This window comes from Hippocampus bargibanti, linkage group LG07, assembly GCF_051943395.1.
Source record: "Hippocampus bargibanti isolate YZ-2025 linkage group LG07, ASM5194339v1, whole genome shotgun sequence".
In the NCBI taxonomy this organism is placed as follows: Eukaryota; Metazoa; Chordata; class Actinopteri; order Syngnathiformes; family Syngnathidae; genus Hippocampus; species Hippocampus bargibanti.
Window position 1 is genome coordinate 3384538 of NC_142740.1, and position 24766 is coordinate 3409303.

At 40.1% G+C, this 24766-nt stretch overlaps 1 protein-coding gene and 1 long non-coding RNA gene across 3 annotated transcripts in view; one reads left to right on the plus strand and one right to left on the minus strand.

The window, feature by feature from the left end:
- The first annotated feature begins 2321 nt into the window (after window positions 1-2321).
- Window positions 2322-6715, plus strand: LOC148895147 (uncharacterized). Its single transcript, XR_016115558.1, has 3 exons — window positions 2322-2435; window positions 4500-4612; window positions 6606-6715. It is a non-coding gene; the product is annotated as an uncharacterized LOC148895147 (long non-coding RNA).
- Window positions 6716-14643: 7928 nt separating this feature from the next.
- The window catches only part of tprg1 (tumor protein p63 regulated 1), a 30300-nt gene continuing 20177 nt past the window's right edge, over window positions 14644-24766 (minus strand). Inside the window, exons 5-8 of one of the 2 annotated variants that reach the window (XR_016115657.1) lie at window positions 23028-23181; window positions 18886-19092; window positions 17359-17455; window positions 14644-14698 (exon numbers count right to left, since the gene is read on the minus strand). Coding sequence is in view for 1 of the 2 variants with exons in the window: in XM_089001868.1 (XP_088857994.1) it covers window positions 18898-19092; window positions 23028-23181 (349 nt within the window). In the remaining variant the exon portion in view is untranslated. Of the gene's footprint in view, window positions 14699-16789; window positions 17456-18885; window positions 19093-23027; window positions 23182-24766 lie in introns of those variants that run through there. The other variant, XM_089001868.1, reaches the window with a different exon arrangement.

Below are 24766 nucleotides of genomic sequence, written 5' to 3' on the forward strand. Positions count from 1 at the left end.
ATATAACCGGGACTATCGATATATCCCATCCTGCGTTCATAGAAATAGTATCGTAATAAGCAGTACTATCGATATAACCAATATCGATATAACGAGACTTTACTGTATTATTATTATTATTATTATTATTAGATAGCAAATAAATAGCTAGCTAGATAGCCAGCTAGTTACTTCCTGATTTTTAATCTGGCATTGTTATGTAGTTTTTCTGTGGATGAGCAGCACCAACCACGCGTTCACTCAACATGTAACTCAAATAGATAGAAAGCTAGCTAGCTAGCTCGTAGATTCCCATGAGGGGTCAGTTCCTGAACAGGATTTTACTTGGAAACAACAAGAATACCTCAAAATCTAACGTCGCTAGGCGCGTGGAAACGATCTAGAATTCGGACAAAGGTGACAATACTTTCCACGGAGCGAGCAACTGGCCGCCGTGACACGCTTCAGCACTTCTGTGTTGCTAACCCGATCGTTCCACGTTAGAAACTCTCCGAAAGATAGCGCATGACGCAAAACTAGTGTTTGGCACAACGGCGAACGGCAGTATCCCGGCAACAGTCCCCCACCCCCGGGCCATTTCTCACCGACGCGATGCCGACACGTTAGCTGTCGCGCATGAGCGTACGCTGCGTCGCGTGTAATCCAATCGAGGGGAAGTTTAAGCGTCCTTTGTCATCGGATACGTACTTTAAAAATAAAACATGCCGTCCGGTGTTGCGGGACGCTTCGGACGAAAGCATGCACGGCAGGTCGCTGGCGGAAAGATGGATGTGGTGGTCTTAAATTAAAAAAAAAGGTATGTTGAAAAGACGGAACTATAAGGAACATAGAGGCATCGCAACATTTGAAGAGCCAACGTTAATCCACATAAATGATAGACATAAAACGTCGATATGAATGGCAAAATGTAATAGGTTGAACTCTTATTAAATTACAGTGATACCTTGGCTTAAAAACTTAATTGGTTCCCAGAGTGTGTAAGGCGAAAAGTGTGTATCCCAAAAAATAATTTCCCATAGGAAACCATTCAAATGAGAATAATCCGTTCCCAGGTCCCCATAAAATATAATTTTCTAATTTTCTAAGCCTTAAAACTACACAAAATATACCTTATTTTATGTATAATAAACGTGCTATGGTATTATAATTAAATAAAAACTGTACTATATAATTAATTCATTTTATTTACCTTTGTGATGGTTGTTGATGGCTTGATGGAATGGAGTGTCCGCTTTCATCAGCCCTTTCAAATTGCTGCTGTGGACTGCAAATTTCCCCATTGTGGGACAAATAAAGGTCTTCTGATTCTGATTAAACACTTAATGAGGAACGTAGCCTTCTTCTTTCACCATCTTGAGGAATGATCCCTTGTAGGTGCTTTCTCTGCGATAATTTTACCTTGTTCCTCATCAATTGTGTTGTTTAGCTGGGTTGATAGCTTTTTGCATCTAGTGTACAGATGGCTTGTGCAGGTTATTTGCGGAGCCTGATTGATGGGAATTTTAACCTTGCAGTCTACACTCCGCCTTTGAACTATCAAAGTTGAAACGAGTCCAAATGTCACTGCTTTCTATCCATTTTGTCACTCTCTCTCTCTGTCGTCTGTCTGTCTCTTTAATGTTTAAACCACCTCCACACACTGCTGCGTTCTTGACCAATCACATGGCTTTAACCGAAGACTGGGGGCGGGGAATAGAGGACAAAAACGAGTCGGCTGCCATTTTCTTGTTAACGACACATCACTCATTGTGGCAGCTCCGTGTGTATCCCGAAAAATAGTTCGTATGCCAAGGCAACATTTTCATAAATTTAACATTCGTGAACAGAAAAGTTTGTAAGCCAAGGGATTCGTAAACCGAGGTATCACTGTAGTTCTAAACCTCAATATTCTGTGGGTCCTGGAATTCAAGTGACAATGACAAAAACCCTGGCACTGGACTGCACACATTTTTTCACATTGTCTGGCAGTGAATGAGTTAAAGTCAAATGTCAGACTCCTAATCAGAATCACCGTTTTGTAATGACCTTGACTTTTGTTTACATTTGCCCCCCCCCCCCCCCCCCCCCCCCGAGTGTTTCGTCGCGCTTTGGCCAGGCCTCTTCATGCCCGTCGGGTGATGTCAGGTCGCTAATTGGCGGGCTTTACAGAATTGACATTGCTATGAGCGCATGCGAAAGCCGATACGCTAGCAGTGTCAGGTAGAGAGCCGGCTTCCTGCGGCGTAACGTCACACGTCAATCTGTCCGTGACAAGCTTCGGGGGGGGGGGGATCGGACCGCCGCATCTGTTCATTTGTCCGGAGAACGCGCTGCCGGGTCGGCGCGGACATTTCCGCTCGTCTCGTCTTACTAAACGCCGTATAACCGTTTCGAGGATGGATGCCGAGGGGCTGGCTAGCTAGTGCTGCTCCCTCAGTGGACCAATACTTTGCCAGGTGTGAGCAGAATTCTTATTTCAACTGGCCTCTTCATTATATTTTAACATTTTGACATCATCAAATTTAGCTTTAGAGTTACTTCCGGGTTAAGTGAAGGCCTAGCTAGCTATCTGTTAGCTATCTAATAGCTAGCTAACTTTCTATCCGCGTTACTTAGCTATCTATTAGCTGTCTATTAGCTAGCTAGCTTTCTATCTGAGTTAATTCCGGGTTGAGTGAAGGCCTAGCTAGCTATCTGTTAGCTATCTAATAGCTAGCTAACTTTCTATCCTCGTTACTTAGCTATCTATTAGCTGCCTTTTAGCTAGCTGGCTTTCTATCTGAGTTAATTCCGGGTTGAGTGAAGGCCTAGCTAGCTATCTGTTAGCTATCTAATAGCTAGCTAACTTTCTATCCGCGTTACTAAGCTATCTATTAGCTAGCTAGCTTTCTATCTGAGTTAATTCCGGGTTGAGTGAAGGCCTAGCTAGCTATCTGTTAGCTATCTAATAGCTAGCTAACTTTCTATCCGCGTTACTTAGCTATCTATTAGCTGTCTATTAGCTAGCTAGCTTTCTATCTGAGTTAATTCCGGGTTGAGTGAAGGCCTAGCTAGCTATCTGTTAGCTATCTAATAGCTAGCTAACTTTCTATCCGCGTTACTTAGCTATCTATTAGCTGTCTATTAGCTAGCTAGCTTTCTATCTGAGTTAATTCCGGGTTGAGTGAAGGCCTAGCTAGCTATCTGTTAGCTATTTAATAGCTAGCTAACTTTCTATCCGCGTTACTTAGCTATCTATTAGCTGTCTATTAGCTAGCTAGCTTTCTATCTGAGTTAATTCCGGGTTGAGTGAAGGCCTAGCTAGCTATCTGTTAGCTATCTAATAGCTAGCTAACTTTCTATCCTCGTTACTTAGCTATCTATTAGCTGCCTATTAGCTAGCTGGCTTTCTATCTGAGTTAATTCCGGGTTGAGTGAAGGCCTAGCTAGCTATCTGTTAGCTATCTAATAGCTAGCTAACTTTCTATCCGCGTTACTAAGCTATCTATTAGCTAGCTAGCTTTCTATCTGAGTTAATTCCGGGTTGAGTGAAGGCCTAGCGAGCTATCTGTTAGTTATCTAATAGCTAGCTAACTTTCTATCTGCGTTACTTAGCTATCTATTAGCTGTCTATTAGCTAGCTAGCTTTCTATCTGAGTTAATTCCGGGTTGAGTGAAGGCCTAGCGAGCTATCTGTTAGCTATCTAATAGCTAGCTAACTTTCTATCCGCGTTACTTAGCTATCTATTAGCTGTCTATTAGCTAGCTAGCTTTCTATCTGAGTTAATTCCGGGTTAAGTGAAGGCCTAGCGAGCTATCTGTTAGCTATCTATTTGAGTTAATTCTGGGTTGAGTGAACGCTGGCGCATGTGGCTGCCCCTGCTCACCCACAGAAAAACTGTGGGTGAGCAACGGACCTTTCGCCTCTTATCCAAGAGGCTTCGTCAGCAAACTAATTTTTTTGCTGGTAGTTTTGGCCCTACATATACATCCCTACTGTCCAGACATGGCGGTGCCAGTCTGTGCAATAATTGGTCCCTGCTCTCAGATTGGGGTTGAGCAGAGGACTACTCCCTGCGGCTACACTGATTACTTCTATTGTCCAGACTGATTACTTCTATTGTCCTGCCTTAGTATGGCGTCTACGACTGGCCTGATTGCGCTCCGGTATCACCTTATCAGCATAACTAAGCATATGTTGCCAAAGAAGTCGGTTGTAGGAATGATCCAAATTGAACCTCACCTCACCATGGCGATTTAGGGAAGGGTTTTGCTGTTTTATGAAAATAGCTTCTTTTACTCCCCTTTCAAACCATCTATTTTCTTTCACTAAAATTTTAACCTCATTGTCGTCAAATGAGTGGTTGCTAGCTTGTATGTGCATATGTACTGCAGATTGACGCCCACTAGTATTATCCCTGCGATGTTGATAAAGTCTTTTTTTTGAGAATTGGTTTAGTCTCCCCAATGTATTGCTTTTTACAATTTTCATTTTTACAATGTATTCAATAAAATACATGACTTTGTTTTTCATTTGGCAGCCTATCTTTTGGATGTCCGACACCTTCAAATTTGTACAGATGACGGCTGAAGAAACCTTCTCATCGATGGACCACTCCTGTACGACTGAGAGCTTACACAGACCAATAAGAAGGTGACAAATATGTACCCAAACTGAATAAGCAGGACCCATTCACAACAGGGGGTGGGGGTCTTTGGGGTAATTACGGTTTTAAGGATGCCCTGGGGTACAAATGCCGTGTTGTTATTTTTGCTTCTGTAACACAAGACCTGGTTATTAAACAAGCGGGAATGAGAGAGAGACAAATCTTTAGACTAACTAAGAAGCTTGTAGGACTGGTTTGTGCCCCCCCCCCCCCACTAGATTCCCCCCCGCGGATCCTGCACTCCATAACACGACGGTCTCACCAATCATGTCAACAATGCGCCCTCCTGACAGCCCCTCGCATACACAAAGTCATTCAAAATGATCTCGGGATGGACTCGATGACAAACCCCCGAACTTTCACTCACAGTGGGGGGCCACCAATGAAAAGGATCCATTGGCACGTCATGAACGCTTAGCGTAGCTCGTTCTTGCCACCTGTTTGTTGTTTTGCACATGTGTGACGCAAAATCGCCCCTTTTATGCCCCGCCCTTTGTCCCTTAGTCCGAAATACATCTGTGTAAGCACTCAGTCGTAAAGGAATGGTCCATCGATGAAAAGGTTCCTTCAGTCGTCATCTGTACTTCTTTGAAGGTTACGCTTCTCACCCGAAAAGCTTTGTCAGTGAACTAAAATTGTGCTGGTAGCTCTGGTTTTATATATAACCCTAATGGAGAGAGGTGGCAGTGCCAGACCTCTGCTCTCAGGTCTGAGGTCTGATTACTTCTTTTGTTCTGTCTGATTATGTTCTATGACTGGCTCTGATTGCCCCATTCGGTCTAGTATCACCTCATCAGCCTACATGGTAACAATGTAAAAAGTCGGTTGTCTTAGTCCGAAATCTAAACCATACCCCTTCACCAATCGACCCTTGAAACTCCCTAATTCGTGAACCGTAGTCCTACCCGTGAACTCTATAACAAACCCTAACCGTTTCAATTTTCTCACTTATGACCAAACTTTTCTCAGAGTACCCACGAAAACACACTCCGAAGCAAAGCCTACGCCATAAATTCATATAAATTTCGCTCCTATCCAAAAAGCTTCGTCAGCGAACTAAAATTGTGCTGGTAGCTCTGGCTGTATACATAACCCTAATGGACAGAGGCGGTGCCTGACCTCTGCTTTGATAGGTCCCTGCTCTAAGGTCTAAGGTCTGATTACTTTTTTTGTACTGATTGATTATGGTCTATGACTGGCTCTGATTGTCCCCATTCGCTTTGGTATCACCTCATCAGCATGACTAAGCCTACATGGTAACAATCTAAAAAGTCTGTTGTCTTAGTCCGAAATCTAAACCATACCCCTTCACCAATCGACCCTTGAAACTCCCTAATTCGTGAACCGTAGTCCTACCCGTGAACTTTATAACAAACCCTAACCGCTTCGATTTTCTCACTTATGACCAAACCTTTCTCAAAGTCAAAAGTCAAAGTTAGCTTTATTGTCAAATATGCTAATATGCATGGCATACAGCACAGATGAAATTACAGTAAAGTCTCGTTATATCGATATACAAGGGAGGCCGAAAAAATATCGATATAACCGGGACTATCGATATATCCAACCCTGTTTGCATGTAATTTTCTCCGTGCGTGCATAGAAATAGTATCGATATAACCGGGACTATCGTTATATCCGATATCGATATAACGAGACTTTACTGTATTGTCCTCTCGGACCCAGCGTGAAAGGCACTTATAATGACTTAACAAACATAATAAACACGAAAACTCGGAGTGTTTCTCCGAGCGCCCAAGAAAACACACTCCGAAGCCTACGCCATAAACTCCCTCCCATCCCTTAAGCTTACCCCCAAACCGAAATCCTAAACGTTCTTCCCCTTCACCTTAGCCCTACCCTTTCTCCTTAACCCCTTACCGCCTCCCCTCCAGCTAATCTTCGGCTCTGGAATGTATTTGTAAACTGTTTTTTTTTTTTTTTTCGTTTACATTTCCTTTCCTGACTCTCTCCATGTAGGTCCACGAGGTCCATTCCAAGTCGGCTTTGGCTTCCCCGTGAGGTGGAAAAATGCTAACACAACCATAAAAGAATCGCTGAAAGGTACAGTGATACCTTGGCTTACTAACTTAATTGGTTCCCGGACAGAGTGTGTAAGGCAAAAACTGTGTATCCCAAAAAATTAATTTCCCATAGGAAACCATTAAAATGAGAATAATCCGTTCCCAGGTCTCCATAAAATATAATTTTCTACTTTCTACTAATTTTCTAAGCGTTAAAGCTACACAAAATATACCTTATTGTATGTATAATAAATGCGCTGTGGTATTATAATGAAAGAAATAAACTGTACTGTATTTATTTAACTTTGTGATGGTCGTTGATGGTTTGATGGAATGTAGTGACCGGTTTCATCAGCATTAAAGACTTGATGAGGAACGTAGCCTTCTTCTTTCACCATCTTGAGGAATGATTCCTTGTAGGTGCTTTCTCTGCTATAATTTTACCTTGTTCCTCAACAATTGTGTTCTGTTTCGCTGGGTCGATAGCTTTTTGCATCAAGTGTACATATGGCTTGTGCGGGTTATTTGTGGAGCCTGATTGATGGGATATTTTAACCTTGCAGTATACACTCTGCGTTTGAACTATCAAAGTTGAAAGGAGTCCAAATTTCACTGTTTTCTATCCATTTCGTCACTGTGTCTCTGTCGTCTGCCTGTCTCTTTAATGTTTAAACCGCCTCCACTCACTGCTGCGTTCTTGACCAATCACGTGGCTTTAACTGAATACTGAGGGTGGGGAATAGAGGACAAAAACAGTCGGCTGCCATTTTCTTGTTAGGAGAACGGGCTCGTTCGCCAACGACACATCACTCAGTGTGGCGCTACATGTGTATCCCAAAAAATAGTTTGTATGCCAAGGTAACATTTTCATAAATGTAATATTCGTAAACCAAAACGTTCGTAAGCCGAGGGGTTCGTAAACCAAGGTATCACTGTAGTTTGGTCCTAATTTAGGGACATGTGGCTTTAAAAAAAAGTCCGACACGTGAGCTCAGTGGATTTTTGTTTTCTTTTGTACCATGTCACATTTTCTATCAATGCTATGTAAAGAACATTTCGCTCTCTCTCACACACGCACGCACGCACACACACACACACACACACACACACACACACACACACACACACACACACACACACACACACACACACACACACACACACACACACACACACACACACACACGGTAAAGAAAAGAAAAGCAATCTTTCATCGAGAGGGGCCTTTTCAAAACAACACGTCGTCAGCGTTATCAAAACATTGTGAGAAGAAGCTGCTGAATAGATTGCAACCATCCAAATGTAACATGAGTCCAAAGCTCCGGTCAAGGGACGGCTTTAAATTGCACGTTGCACAGGAACAAGTGGCACATCAGAGCCACTGGAATGCCGATGCCGTTTGAACTAATGGGGCGTGTTGCGGGGCGGGATAAAAAGTGGAAGTTTTGTCATCATTTATGGCGTGGATATCAGGATACGGCCACTGTGTGGGTGTAGTGGAAGGGGAAAAAAATGGCTGACAAAAGGTATGTTAATGCCTTGGATTGGAAGGCGTTTTTCATTCACTCAAGTTGAGAACTTTCAAGGCAAGGCTGTTTGAAATGTTGTATTATGAAATAAAAGGCCACAAATTAGAAAGTTTGAGCAGATCATTAGAAATGCTATGAAATAAGTGGCAAAAATGTTAAAAACCACCAATGCATGAAGAAATATACATAAAATAAATGCTGTTAAGCTACTACAAGAGCGTGCGAGATTAAATATAGGGAGGAAGTAAAAATATACATCTATATATACAGTATATATACATATATACACAGTATATATACGTATATATACAGTACATATATATATATATATACAGTACATATATATATATATATATATATATATATATATACAGTAAAGTCTCGTTATATCGATATTCAAGGGAGTCCGAAAAAATATCGATATAACCGGGACTATCGATATATCCGATATCGATATAACGAGACTTTACTGTATATATATGCCGTATATACAGTATATATCTACTGTGTATATACGTATACACACAGTGTATATACATATACACACAGTATATATATATATATATATATATATATATATATATATATATATATATACACACAGTATATATATATATATATATATATATATATATATATATATATACAGTGTATATATATTTACAGTGTATATATATATATATATATATATATATATACATACAGTGTATATACAGTGTGTATATATATATATATATATATATACACAGTATATATATATATACACACACAGTATATATATATATACACAGTATATATATATATATATATATACACAGTATACACAGTATATATATATATATATATATATATATATATATATATATATATATATATATATATATATATATATATATATATATATATATATATAATACATTTTATTTCAAGCGCCTATCTGCACACACAGCATATATTTGCAGTATATAGACAGTGTATATTTGCAGAATACATAATATATTTTATTTTATAAGCGCCTTTCAAAACTCTCAAGGACACTTTACAGTCACATATTTTTTTTTTTTTTGTGCGGGTGAGCAGTAGCAGCCATTCGCGCCAGCATTCACTCTACCCGGAAATAACACAGCAGTACGTATATACAGTAATTATGACAAAATTGATTCTATCAATAAAATAGTTTTCTTCAATGTGTTGTTTGTTGTTTTTTGGTTTTGAGGGTGGCGGTTGTGGGCAGAAGCAACAACTATGCAGCTGTATGCCTATTTATAATGCTATCAACGTTTTGGGTGCAAGGTTAACATGTGGCGTTCTTGATTGCACTCCGTTGAACCAATCAACACCCCCCGCTCCAAGCATGCTGACGTCCGGCCAGGGCGTGGTACAGGCGGGTCACTCTCGCTTTCCCTTTCAGCAATCTCCCCCGACTTCCCTTTGCCAACAATGTAACGTGAAAATGGCTGGCATGTTGTATGTTGGCAGAGGGAACATTTGAAAGCGAGACCGGCGACAGCTGTGCCGCTCCGGTTTCACCAGATGTCCCCCGTGGTCCCGAATGCACCGTACAACCACTGCATGCACCTAACTTGTTGACGGCAAATAATTAACGTCTTAATAAAAATATATTTTGGTGTATTTTTTTTGAATCTACATTTCTAGTTTTTAAACCTGCCTTTGATTATTATTATTATTAGCTACCTATTAGCTATCTATTATATAGTTAGCTAGCTTTCTATTATTTGAGTTATTTCTGGGTTGAGTGAACGCTGGTGTGTGTGGCTGCCGCTGCTCACCCACAGAAAAACGTATCCTGTGACTCTAAAGTGACCTTGGGAGTTTTAAAAGGCGCTTATAAATTAAATGTATTATTATTATTATTATTAAGATGCATTTATTTATTTATTATTATTAATTATTATTTTTATTATTATTATTATTATAGATAGCTCGCTGGCTATCTATCCAGCTAGCTAGCTATCTATTAACAAGCTAACTGGTTGGCTGGGTATCTATTAGCTGTCTATTGGCTAGCTATCTGTTGGGTATCTAATAGCGAGCTGGGTCGCTTTCTATCTGAGTTACTTCCGGGTTGAGTGAACACTGGCGCGTGTGGTTGTCGCTGCTCACCCACAAAAAAAAACACGATATTTTTTTTTATATGATATTTTTTTATATATATATATTTTTTTTACTATCTATCTATTTATGTATTTGTGTATTTATTTGTATGTGTGTGTATTTATTTGTGGATATTTGTGTATTTATTTATTCATTTATTTATTTATTCATTTGGTTATTTAACTCATTCACTGCCAGACCTGCAAAAATGTGTCCACTCCAGTGCCAGGGTTTTTGTCATTGTCACTCAAATTCCAGGACCCACAGAATATTGAGTTTTAGGACGACATAAACATTCAACACATCGTAAGAAACCTTACACTCTCTTCTTTCATTGCAAAAATAGTTAATTACTAAATTATATTGGTCTGGAGTTATATGAGGTTGAAATGGGGGTGAATGTCCAAAATACAATGCACTCCATACATATTGGTTTATATAGTGCTTGAACAACAGCTGAAGTTGGGACAAAGCGCTAACATGGGAAAAAAGGGAAATGCTCCCCCCTTGTGGAAGAGAAAAAAAACATCGCCAGAGGCCATGGCCAGAGCTTTATCTGCACCCAAGCAGAAATTAGGGAATAGCGCTACGTCATATTTTCAATTCCCGAATAAATTTGTGAATGGCAGTGAATGAGTTAATGCAGTAATTTATGTATTTGTTTCTCTATTTATGTCTTTTTACCGCATTGCAAGCAACTCGTCTTCCAACTGCGAAGTATTTGTTTTTGTCATGGCATTTTCCGGCCCTGTCTGGATCTCCTCAACATTATTTTGACATAGTACCGCCTAAAACACTTTGTCGTCTTCAAATTTGAACTGTTCCACCTCCGCTTTATTGCACCGCTAGCAACTCTTGCTTACGCTAGGGCTAAAGCTAAACTGTTCTGATACATTTGTAGTAAGCTACGAGCAACTTGCTACTCTTGATGCTAAAGAGTGCAACGCATCACGCTGGAAAATCAAGAAAAACTAGCCACTGTGCGGTCATCTGGGGATGAGGTTGCTTACGGGGTCTTTGAGAGGTCAAGGTTCATCCCGTAGCGGAATCTGTCAGGAATGCGAGACGTGGGAATGCGACGGGGAAAGTGAGAAGCGTCCTGGAACGTCCAAGGTCAGACGTCCACGCTGGGATATTGGAGGCGCGTCGCACAAGACGAATTCTAGCGGCCGCCAAATACCTGCAAAGCCCTTTTCGCGGGAGGCGGCCATTTTGCTCGCTTGTTTGGTAAACACGTTTCAGCTGTCGGGGGTTTAGCATAGTTGCTAACGGGCTAGCGGCGCCACCATTGCGCTCAGCGTTCTCGCATCTGTTGTCGATACAGTAAGTGTGAATGAGGTGATGCGTGACGTCGGGGACACGGTATGGGATGCACTTGTTACATGCGTACACACACACACACACACACACACACACACACACACACACACACTAATGTACACACATAAATATGCACACACCAAGTGCACAATCGACGACAGATATATGCGCAATCGCAATTATAGACATGCATACACTCACATGACCAACGCACAAACACACACAGACACACATTCCTGTTTCAATGGTTTTGTGAGGACCGGATAACTCCAGATAAGGAATGAGGACCACCGTTGCTGATAAGTTTAGAGAAGAACTAGTGTTACATTTGAACACTAAATGTCATCCGATTTCCCACTTCAAGTTCTTTAAAAACTAAGAAATAAAAAGTGGACTTGAAACTTGACCATCACAAAGGTAAATAAAACCACTTTATATATAATACCATAGCACATTTAGTATCCATAAAAGGTATATCTTGTGTAGTTTTAAGGCTTAGAAAATTAGAAAGTAGAAAATTATGTTTTATGTGGACCTGGGAACGGATTATTCTCATTTTAATGGTTTCCTATGGGAAATTATTTTTGGGATACACACTTTTCGCCTTACACACTCTGCCTGGGAACCAATTAAGTTCGTAAGCCAAGGTATCACTGTATACAGAAGGAAAAAAAAACGGATTGTAGGAGAATAAGCTGAGAAGTTTCTAGTTGAGAAAATATACGAACAATGCGTACTCCAGAAAGGTTTATTTGCATCTCTGATGAAAACAAATTGGGGAAAAAAATGTCCATGACAACTGACTACCGTAATTATATTGAATTGACTCTCCCGTTGTGTACTTATGCTTTTGTCGGGAACACGCGGTTCCAAGTCGATCCAAAATGACTTTCCCAGCCAATAATTGCATTCCAGGCCGCCAAGGTAATTCGTTACCTGCGGCTACGTCGTCATCATCAACATCAATGTGTTCCTCGCAACTCCCTCCCAATTATTTTCCGCGGGTACACTCCATCGGTTGGTGTGTTTTTGTGGCAGGAAAACAAAAATCCCAACAGACCAAACGTCTTTAAATCATCATCCGGAATCACTTCATCAACAATTTTAACTCATGCCAAGCCAGACATTTCCAAAGGAGAGTTCAACATTTTCCGATAATTCTCTTTGTGTAAAAAAAATACAATGATATATCAGTTTACGAACCTCTTGGTTTACGAACTTTTTGGTTTCCGAACGTTAAATTTATGAAAATTTTACCTTGGCATACGAACTATTTTTTTGGGATACACACGGAGCGCCACAATCTCCCAAATTCTCCCAAAAAGAAAATGGCAGCCGACTTTTTTTTTTAGGTCCTCTATTCCCCGCCCTCAGTCTTCGGTTAAAGCCACGTGATTGGTCGAGAAAGCAGCAGTGACGGGAGGTGGTTTAATCATTAAAGAGACAGGCAGACGACAGAGAGCGATAAAATGGATAGAAAACAGTGACATTTGGACTCGTTTCAACTTTGACACTTCAAAGGCAGAGTGTAGACTGCAAGGTTAAAATTCCCATTAATCAGGCTCCACGAACAACCCGCACAAGCCATCTGTACACATGATGCAAAAAGCAATCTACCCAGCTAAACAGAACACAATTGATGAGGAACTAGGTAAAATTATCGCCGAGAAAGCACCTACAAGGGATCATTCCTCAAGATGGTGAAAGAAGAAGGCTACGTTCCTCATCAAGTCTTTAATGCTGATGAAACCGGCCACTCCATTCTATCAAGCCATCAACGACCATCACAAAGGTAAATAAAACCACTTTATTATACAGTACTATTTATTTCTTTAATTATAATACCATAGCACATTTACTATACATAAAATAAGGTACAGTAAAGTCTCGTTATAGCGATATTCAAGGGAGTCCGAAAAAATATCGATATAACCGGGACTATCGATATATCCGACCCTGTTTGCACGTAATTTTCTCCGTGCGTGCATAGAAATAGTATCGATATAACCGGGACTATCGATATATCCGATATCGATATAACGAAACTTTACTGTATATTTAGTGTAGTTTTAAGGCTTAGAAAATTACACACACTTTCTGAGAACCAATTAAGTGTGTGAACCGAGGTATCACTGTACCACCAATTTATTGTCCACTTGTGGTTTGGGCAAGTTTCGCTATCAAATTTTAATATGAGTCCTCATTGTTGCGTTTATTTATGTGTGCGTGTGTGTATATATATATGTAGTAATGGGGACTGTAGCTTGATCTGAATAAGTACAACAAGACCAAGGTTGGCGTAATTTGCTGACTAAGCGCGGCTAAGGTGGGGCTGCCGTCAATCCTAAACGCCGTTCGGTGTTTATTGGATGTCCTCGACTGGGCTTTTGTGTTCGGGGGGCCAGCCAGCGGGAATTCAGGGTGTGCCGCGGCCGACATAGTCGGGAGGCTTTGCGGATTTGACGCTTCTCCAAGTGCCCGCGTTCACCCAAAAACGCCTGCAGACATAACACTTGACAGCTGGCTGTTTTTGTGTGTGTGTGTGTGTGTGGATACCTGTGGGTGTGTGTATCTATGTGTGAGTGAATGTGTTTTTTTTTTGTGTGTCAGCGCATGCGCACTAGTGTGTTTGTGTGTGAATGTGTAATGGATGTGTATTTGTTTGGATTTAAAAGTTTGACTAAAGCAGTTATGTGGTTGTTTTAGATACATGTTTTTTTGTTTACTTTGACTAAAAAATTTACTTTCCGGCAAAATTTTTGGTGCGTTTACTTTGATCGGGACGAACATGTTTCTTGAGGGCGTTTACAGGCCCAGTCAACATCGGCGCGGTGAAGATCTTTTACAACCCCGTATAGGCGACTCGTAACAAGATGTATGGACAAGGTGTTAAGCTCGGGGGCCAAACAGAGCAAAGGACGCTAAAGTGCTCGACTCTGGGAGGAAACAGGTTAAATCCCCCCCACCCTCGCGGCCCCCCTCGGGTGCTGATACTTGATACACGGGTGTTGAACTTTACCTGTTACTTTGCCTTGTGGAGTTTCAGCTGGACGACAAGATCGTGAAGAGTACTTAACCTTGTTTCCTGTTGGGTGAGAGAGAAAGAGAGAGAGAGAGAGAGAGAGAAAGAATTGCACGTTTATGGTTTTGAGGCCGGGTCAAAAAACATGACGATGGCACTCAATGTTAAATAAATACTGATGGGAAATCAAAAATTAAAGAAATAAAGATCGAAAAATACATTTTTTGTTTCCTAACTGACATCAGAAAAATCTATAATACCCAAAACACGCAGGCTGATATTTTCAGTCAAATGCAAAACACCAATAAAAGTGACTTAAAGTGTCCCAAAACTACAGTAAAGTCTCGTTATATCGATATTCTCGGGAGTCGGAAAAAATATCGATATAACCGGGACGATATATCGATATATCCGATCCTGCGGCATGTAAATTTTCTCCTTGCGTTCATAGAAATAGTATCGTAATAAGCAGAACTATCGATATAACCGATATCGATATAACGAGACTTTACTGTACTTCAAAATGACCTCAGAAAGTTTCAGTTCCAGAAGGTCCCGCCCCCTTGTTCGTGACATCACGCCAGGACGTCTTGCCTTGCTCTAGAGTCAAAACAATGGCTTCAGATTTGGAGAAGATGCTTTCTTCTTAATCATCCAGTTCTGAATATGATTCAAATAGTTCTGAAGAGGAAAGCATAAATGTTTGCCATCGATCAAAGAAGTCCTTCCGTCTCATTTTGAGCCGTCTGAACTCCAATGTAGCGTCCCCGAAAATGCACACGATGGCGCCCAAGCTCCGTTGGAAATGGCTGATTTGGCTGCTGGGAATTTGTGTCAACTAGTATCAAATAGTAGTCTTGGTGCAAAACACAACGATTCACCATTGTGTTATTTATGTTTTTTCCTTCTAATTTCGGCATCAACACGAAGTTTTCAGACCAAACAAAGTACCCAAAATGCATTGTGTGGCGCTTTCTCGGTCAGGGGCGTTCCCTCCGTGACGTCACGTCAGGCATAGTCATCAACTCGACAAAAAGACTTCCTGAATATTCAGCGCGAGTCTTAAAATGTAAAATATAGTTATATGCGGTGGAATCTTTGTGAAATACACTCAGTAGAAGTTATTTGAAGTGATTTTACAAATTATGGACACAGCTTGTCCGGGGCGTCGGTTGTCCTTTAAAGCTATCCTTGGCATAACCTTGCGCCCTCATACCTATCTGAACTTCAAATTTCTATTCCCTCTCGTTCCCTCAGATCCTCTTCCTCCCTCCACCTCTGTGTGCCCCCCTGGCCGTCTCAGCACGATGGGGGACAGGGCTTTCAGCTGCTCTATCCCCAAACTCACTTCCTCCCAACATTGGTAACATCGATTCTCTTCCCACCTTCAAATTCCATCTCAAAACCCACCTATTTATAATCGCATTTTCTGTGTAGCTCTTTCTCTTGTTTCCATTTATAACTGTATTGTATTTATTGTAATGTATTTGTGATTGTATTTTATTTATTATAGTACCTATGCCTGTCTGTGACTGTAAAGTGTCCATGAGAGCTTTGAAAGGCGCTTAAAATTAAATGTATTATTATTATATCTTGGTAATAATAATAATACATTTAATTTCTAAGCGTCTTTCAAAACTCATAAGGTCACTTTACAGTCACAGGATCGGTTTTTCTGTGGGTGAGCAGCGGCAGCCACATGCGCCAGCGTTCACTCAACCCGGAAGTAACTCAAATAGATATAAAAGTTAGCTAGCTAATAGATAACTAATTGATAGCTAGCGAGCTAGTTAGATAGCTAATATATAGCAAATAGTTAGCTAGCTAGATGGCTAGCTAGGTAGCCAGCCAGATAGCTAGCTAGATATCCAGATAGCTCAAGTGATGGTCCATCTCCACACCTCATGATGACTAACAACTTTTTTTTTGGGGGGGGGGGGGGGGGGGGGGGGGCTGAAAATGAATCAAAATATTGACTTTGCTACTAACTTGCTTCTAAAAAAAAATTCAAATAAAAGTAGTAGTAGTAGTTCAGGTAGATTTCTGACCATGGTCACAAATAATGGCTGAAATGTGATTGGTTAAATGCTTAAATACAAAACCACACATCTGGAAGCAGCATAACAGGGCAAAAACAATGAAAGGAAGCTGAAAGACAATTTGAAATTATTTAATAAGGATTCATGGACAAAATATAATTCACATTAGTCTGTGATTCAGATATATATTTTTTAATTGAAACCAACCTGTTTCATCCCCTAAAACAATAGTCACTAATACCTCATTTATTTAGAATGTACCCTGTGAGGTCTGAATAGATATTGAACAAATCAAAAATATTTGTGCAAAAAAAAAAAAGGAATTTAGTATCCCCAAGAATTTAAATCAGACGAAAAAATAGCAATGAAGAATAAATATACTACAATAAAAGTCAGTAACTAAGTGTTTAACCCTCATATTATGTTGAAAATAAAATCACATTGATTATGTTGTGGGTCATTTTTAGCCGTATGTAAAAATCCACACAAAACAGTCAAATAACTGTTATATATTTTAAAATGAGAGATATTTTCGAACAGTTTTGAAGAAAGGGAAAAAAAAGGATATCTAGTGCTTTAGTCAACACAAAAACGGAAACGGGTAAAATTGACCCGCCACATAACATAAGGGTTTAAAAAAAAAAAAAAAAAAAACAATTAGAAGCTAGAAGTAAAAATACACACCGGTTGAATATTTGCAATGACAAGGTTGCTCAATGTCAAGTCAAAGTGGGACAGCAGCTGCCGCCATAGTCAGGACATGAATCAAGACCTTTTTGCCCTGCACATAGAAAAAAAGAACAGCAGCCAGTTAAAAAACACGCCAGCTCGTTAATTATGTATTTGTGTGTGTGTATCCAAACACACACACACAACAAAAAAAATGCACCATACACAAATGTATATTTGCGATCACAGGACTAGCTTCACTTTTGGTGCGAATGGGACGATGGCTGCCCGGATTCTCAGCAGACAAACACACAAAGTGGGTAAAAAATACACAAAAATTATGAATACAAAAGCTAAAATGACAAAACGCATCCCTCCCGTTGCGTTCGGGGTGAATCTCGAAGGAGGGTGAACAGAGTGCCGAGCGACTTTTTATGTGAGATGTGGTGAGAGGAAGGGAAAGGAGTCCCACTGTGACAGAGAGACAAATTAGCATGCTAGTAAGGTGTAAAGAGAAGAAGAAAGTGCGAAACTAGCAACGCAGGTGTTTAAAATGCATTTAAATTGGCCTTTTTATCTATACAGTGATACCTTGGCTTACAAACTTAATTGGTTCCCAGACAGAGTGTGTAAGGTGAAAGGTGTGCATCCCAAAAATTAATTTCCCATAGGAAACCATTAAAATGAGAATAATCCGTTCCCAAGTCCCCATAAAACAATTTTCTACTTTCTAATTTTCTAAACTACACAAGGTATACCTTATTTTATGGATAACAAATGTGCTATGGTATTATAATTAAAACAATAAACAGTACTGTAAACTGTACTGTAAAATAAAGTGGTTTTATTTACCTTTGTGATGGTCATTGACGGCTTGATGGAATGGAGTGGCCGGTTTCATCATCATGAAACACTTGATGAGGAATGTAACCTTCTTCTTTCACCATCTTGAGGAATGATCTCTTGTAGGTGCTTTCTCCGCGATAATTTTACCTTGTTCCTCATCAATTGTGTTCTGTTTAGCTGGGTTGATAGCTTTTTGCATCAAGTGTACAGATGGCTTGTGCGGGTTATTTGTGGAGCCTGATTGTTGGGATATTTTAACCTTGCACTCTGCCTTTGAACTATCAAAGTTGAAACGAGTCCAAATGTCACTGTTTTCTATCCATTTTGTCACGCTCTCTCTGTCGTCTGCCTGTCTCTTTAATGTTTAAACCACCTACCCTCACTGCTGTGTTCTTGACCAATCACGTGGCTTTAACCGACGACTGGGGGCGGGGAAGAGAGGACAAAAACAAGCCGGCTGCCATTTTCTTTTCGGAGAACGGGCTCGTTCGCGACCGACACATCACTCATTGTGGCAGCTCCGTATGTGGCCGTGTTCGTATGCCAAGGTAAAATTTTCATAAAACTAACGTTCGTAAACCGAAAAGTTCGTAAGCCAAGTGGTTCGTAAACCGAGGTATCACTGTATATATATTTTAAAAAGGATACAAAACAAATTCCAAACTGCAGAAAGGTAAAGAAAAAGATTTCAAGTACCATGAAAGCTAGCTAAAAGCCGATGTTTCCGCGCGCCACGCAGTAGCCCAGTTTGTTGGTGTTGCCCAGGAAGGACATAAATCCAAAATAGGCCTTGATGAAGATGCTCTGGTTCAGTAGCAGGACACCATTAGCCTTCCCAGGCACCGGCTTGACCTTGTGGGCGTTTTGTGCCGCCTCTTTGAGCCGCTCGCGGAAATTCTCCATCTGAGGACAAAATGGCCAAATGATATGGAAGATATGGTCATGGTAAAACACGAATGTCTACTTCCTGTCAAGCTGGCTAGCTAGCTATAAAGCTATAAGGAATAGGACGATATATACGTTACAATTAGGAGCAAACTGCTAGCGGTGTTAGCTTAGCTTATCAGGCTAAAGTCAGCTTTATTGTTAAAGATGCTAATATGCATGGACATACAGCACAGATGAAATTACTGTCCTCTCGGACCCAGCGTGCAAAGCACTTATAATGACTTTGACAAACATAATAAACACGAAAACGCTAATTTGCCAGGAGAGAGAGGGGAGCCGCTGCGTGTTCACGCGCCGCCATCTTGGGGAAAAAAAAAAAAAATAACAAATAATATGACAACTCAAAGACACAGAGAGTCTTTCATTCTTCAGCACTTGCTGTACCCTCTTTGTGACATGAAGCAGTTCTAGATGAAAGAGGAGAGGATCAAAGCATCCTTTTCAGCAGTGGATCAAGAACGTCATGGTGGTAATAGGTTGATATAAATGTTACAATTAGGAACAAACTGCTAGTGGTGTTAGGTTAGCTTATCAGGCTAATTGTGTATGGGAAACGTCACCTTAACTTTGGAAACTAATATTTATACCGAGCATGACAACATTTCTGTACCACAGAGGTACTCTTCATACCTGTCAAATTATACGTTTTCCTCGTATTTCATGTTTTTTTCAAATAATGTATGGCATGCTACAATTATGATATGGGATTTTTTTTTTGTGAACCGATCTTTCAAAGACCATTTTGGCTCAAATCTAGTTCGTTTCAACTGCGGTTAGCCAACGTCAATGCTGCTGCTGATCGCTACTATTGTCATGGTTAAACACCAAAAGTAATCATCAATCGTACATATTTTTAATTTCTGCGTACGGTCGGATTGCTAAAAGGAGTAAGCTGTTTGCATTTGTTAGCATTTTTTCATAATTTCCAATAATGTACGTAATACTACAACTTTAAAGGACAACCTTAACTGACTCCAGCGTTTTATAGCATCTAAAATACCCAAAACACGCAGTATGATATTTTTCTTCAAATGCAAAACACCAATAAAAATGACTAAAAGTGTCCAAAATCTGCAAAAAATTGAGCTGCGAATTGGGTATTTTCAGAAAGTCCCGCCCCCAGTTTGTGACGTCACGCCAAGACGTCTTGCATTGCTGGAGAATCAAAACAATGGCTTCAGATTCAGAGAATATGCTTTCTTGTAACACATCCAGTTATTAATATGATTCAAATAGTTCTGAAGAGGAAAGCATACATGTTTGCAATCGATGAAAAAATTTATTCCGTGCAATTATGAGGCAACATTGAGGGGAAATGTCTCACCGAAAAAGAGGCAGAAAATGGCGATCTCCTGTGGCCACCTCTGTTTCCACAGGCTGATAAATTCCTCATATGGAACTTGGACGCCCTTCTTTTGGGTGCAACACGAGGTCCCCAGACCAAACAAGTACAGCAAAATACATTGACGTGATGGAAGGACCGCTACAATGAGTCTTTTTTCCGGTCAGGGGCGTTCCTTTCGTGACGTCACGTACGGACTCGTCACCAACTCAAAAACAAGACTTCCTCAATATTCAGCGCGAGTCTTAAAACGTAAAATATAGCTATATGCGATGGAATCTTATTAAAATACGCTCAGTAGAAGTCATTTGAAGCCATTTTACAAATTATTGACACAACTTGTCCGGAGACGTCGGTTGTCGTTTGGTACGGGAATTGTAATCATTTATAAGGGCAGCTATTATCCAAGGTTGACATGTATGGACACTTGTTAGCTTAGCTGGCAAATCGCAAACAATAACCAGCTAGCTACATTGGAATGATAGCATTTTTAGCATTTCTGGTTAAGGAGCTCACAAAAACGGCAAATGAAATTTATTATTATAAACATTTGGCGATGGGCTTTTGAAACTGACCCACCCAAATGAATTAATAAATAAATAAACAGTCCTTGCTAGCACCGTGACAATCATTCTGTTTCATTCTTCAAATGACAGAGAAGGGTTGCTTACAAATGGTGCCATGCGGGGGGAAAAAAACCCCGTCTTTTGCCACCCAGAAGCTTGTGTGAAAAGCTCTATAATGACTTTGCCAAACAAACTACACGTCTTTCTCAGTACCGAGCTGAAATGTTGTGACACGGATCAGGTGCTATGGCTGTGATTGCTCAATTCTCTTCTCCACTTCATGCGAATTAGAGCAATTCATCACCTTCGCCATGATGAAATCGCCGCCGAATCTTGGCAACGCATCACCGATTTGGCTTTCAATTTCTTGTCTGGCCTTATTTAACGAATAATTAATATTTGAAGAGCAAAAGGAGCAGGTTATGGAGACGGAAGCTTGTTCTAAAGTTTCAATTTGGCTTATTATTCTAATATGAATGCGACTTACTGCTTAAATGACTCAGCGAACATTCCATTTGAGTTTTATCGGAGATCATTCATCCTTATAAAAATATTTCATCATGCTGTTATATCCATCTTTTTTTTTTTAATGATGCAATAGAATATTTGTGTGTGTATTTCTCTAACTTAAAGGACAACCGACGCCTTTGGACAAGTTGTGTCCATAATTTGTAAAATCACTTCAAATGACTTCTACTGAGTGTATTTTACAAAGATTCCACAGCATATACCTACATTTTACATTTTAAGACTCGTGCTGAATATTCAGGAAGTCTTGTTTTCGAGTTGATGACGATCCCCTAAGTGACGTCACGGAGGGAACGCCCCTGACCGAGAACGCGACACACAATGCATTTTGTTTGGTCTGAAAACATCGTGTTGATCGGTGTTGATAGCGAAATTAGACGGAAAACACATAAATAACGCGATGGTGAATCGTTGTGTGTTGCACCAAGACTACTATTTGATACTAGTTGACACAAATTCCAAGCAGACAAATCAACCCATTTCCAACGGAGCTTGGGCGCCATCTTGTTAATTTTCTGGGACACTACATTGGAGTGCAGACGCCTCAAAATGATACGGAAGGACTTCTTTAATCGATTGCAAACATTTATGCTTTCCTCTTCAGAACTATTTGAATCATATTCATATTTATAACTGGATGAGTAACAAGAATCAGCCAATTTCCAACGGAGCTTGTGCACCATCTTGTGCATTTTCTGGGCGCTACATTGGAGTCCAGATGCCTCAAAATGAGACGGAAGGACTTCTTTAATCGATTGCAAACATTTATGCTTTCCTCTTCAGAACTATTTGAATCATAATCATAACTGGATGAGTAACAAGAAAGCATCTTCTCTGAATCTGAACTTTCTGAAGTCATTGTTTTGATTCTGGAGCAAGGCAGTTTGTGAAGGAGTATCCTGGCGTGATGTCACGAACAAGGGGGCGGGACTTTCTGAAACCGCCCAGTTTCAAGCTCATTTTGTGGCAGTTTTGGGACACTTTAGTCATTTTTATTGGTGTTTTGCATTTGACTAAAAATATCAGCCTGCGTGTTTTGGGTATTTTAGCTGCTATAAAATGTTTTTCTGATGTCAGTTAGGAAACAAAAAAAAAATGGTGTCGGTTGTCCTTTAAAAAAAAAAAAAACATTCCATTTGAGCTTTATCGGAGATCATTCATCCGTATAAAAACATTTCATCATGCTGTTATTTTCTTCCTTTTTTAAATGATGCAATACAATATTTGTGTGTATTTCTCTAACTTAAGCATATAAAAGTGACGGTGAATTGTGATTTGTTTGCGTTACAGAATCATTATTCCTAATAGGGGAGAATGAAGCATTACCGGTGGCATGACCGACAACCATTTTAGGGTGTAGTCTGCCTTCCGCCCTGAGTCAGCTGGGATCGGCTCCCGTGACGATCGTGTTTGGGATTTTTTTTTTTTTTTTTTTTTTTTTTGGTGACGCTTACGTGGCAAATGGAGGCGAAAGCATCGCTGATCTTCCTCACTGGATGTTCCGTGAAGGTCATGTACGGAAGGTCGGTAGCGAAGGGGTTCCACCAGGACATGAAGGACGGCTCTCTCAGGCGGTCCCAGAACACTCGCAAACCTTCTCCTTCGCGGCTGATCACACAAAATAAGAATATCAAGAGTGTGAAAATATTTTGAAAAAAAAAACATGAAAAAAAAACATGAATATTACCATATTTTCCGGTGTATAAGGTGCACCGGAGTATAAGGCGCACCCCCAATGAATGGTGTATTTTCAAAGGTTTTCCGTATATAAGGCACACTACTATAAGGCACACCTTCAATGAATGAAATTTTTTTTTAAAATATAATATATAAATATATAAAAGTTTTCCAAATATAGGGCATTATAAGGCGCTACATTAGACGCAGGGGTTAAGTACTACTTCTTCCACAGGGGGAAATAGAGTCGTGGGTGCTGACTTCACATATAAGGCGCACCTGCATATAATAATAATAATAATAATAATAATAAAAAAATAATAATAATAATAATAATAATAATTAAATAATAATAATAATAATAAATTGTATTTATAAGCGCCTTTCAAAACTCTCAAGGGCACTTTACAGTCACAGGTAAGGAACAACATTTTTATCCTGCGGGTGAGCAGCGGCAGCCAGATGCGCGAGCGTTCACTCAACCTGGAAATGTACACCGGAAATGCCACTACCTCAAATATAAAATGGCCACAATAACATTTAAATAAAGTAAAACTACTCACAATTTGATGACAATGCTCTGATCTTACCTTGAAATGGGCATCCCTTCATTTCTAAATGCTAGCTAGTTAGTTGTGTCCTAGCTTTAGTTGTACAAAATGGAGGATTACTATATGTATATAAGGCGCAGCGTCATCTTTCGAAGAGAATGAAGGCTTCTGGGTGAGCCTTATACACCGGAAAATCCCATACTTTCAACCCAAAGATGTTCCGAGCACGTGAATAAATGACACGTGGACAAAATAATCGGAACTCTGTCCTTTGCACTAAAAATATGCCAGAATTTGTCTACATGGCAGTAAAACATCAGCAATTGATATTTTAACTCAAACACTGCCATTCCTAAATTTATTCGGCTATATTTGTTTTGGGTTTTGTTTGTTTTTTTCTTGTAGGGGGAAGGGTGGCTGCGAGTCAAGCTCTGGTCAGACCTCTGGCAATGTTTTTTCCCCTCCCACAATTGGGCAGCATTTGCCTTTTGCAGGGGCCACCTTGTGTCTGAAACATGTAAATGAGGCACGGGCGCGGCACAGATGCATCCCTACTTTTGTACAGCCGCCCCCACTTCCATTGCAGATAACTACAGACCCAGATCATTTAAGAATTAACTTTTTTTTCTGATAAAAGAAGAGAGTCTCATGTTTCTTACGCTGCATTGAATGTTTAGGTAGTCCTAAAACTCAATATTGCGTCGGTTCCGCCGTTTGATTGAAAATGACAAAAACCCTGGCACTGGAGTAGACCCATTTTTGAACATTATCAGGCAGTGAATGAGTTAATTGACGTTTTTGCACAAAAAAAAAGAACAGTTGAATACATTTTGAGCATGATTACTTTTTGGTCCCGGTGAAAACTGAAGGTAAACTCATTTTCACAACCGTTTTTGCTCAGCTAGCGTTTTGATTTTTAAGCAGAGAGGCTTGAATGCGGCGTTTCGGTTGAACGTGTATTAAAA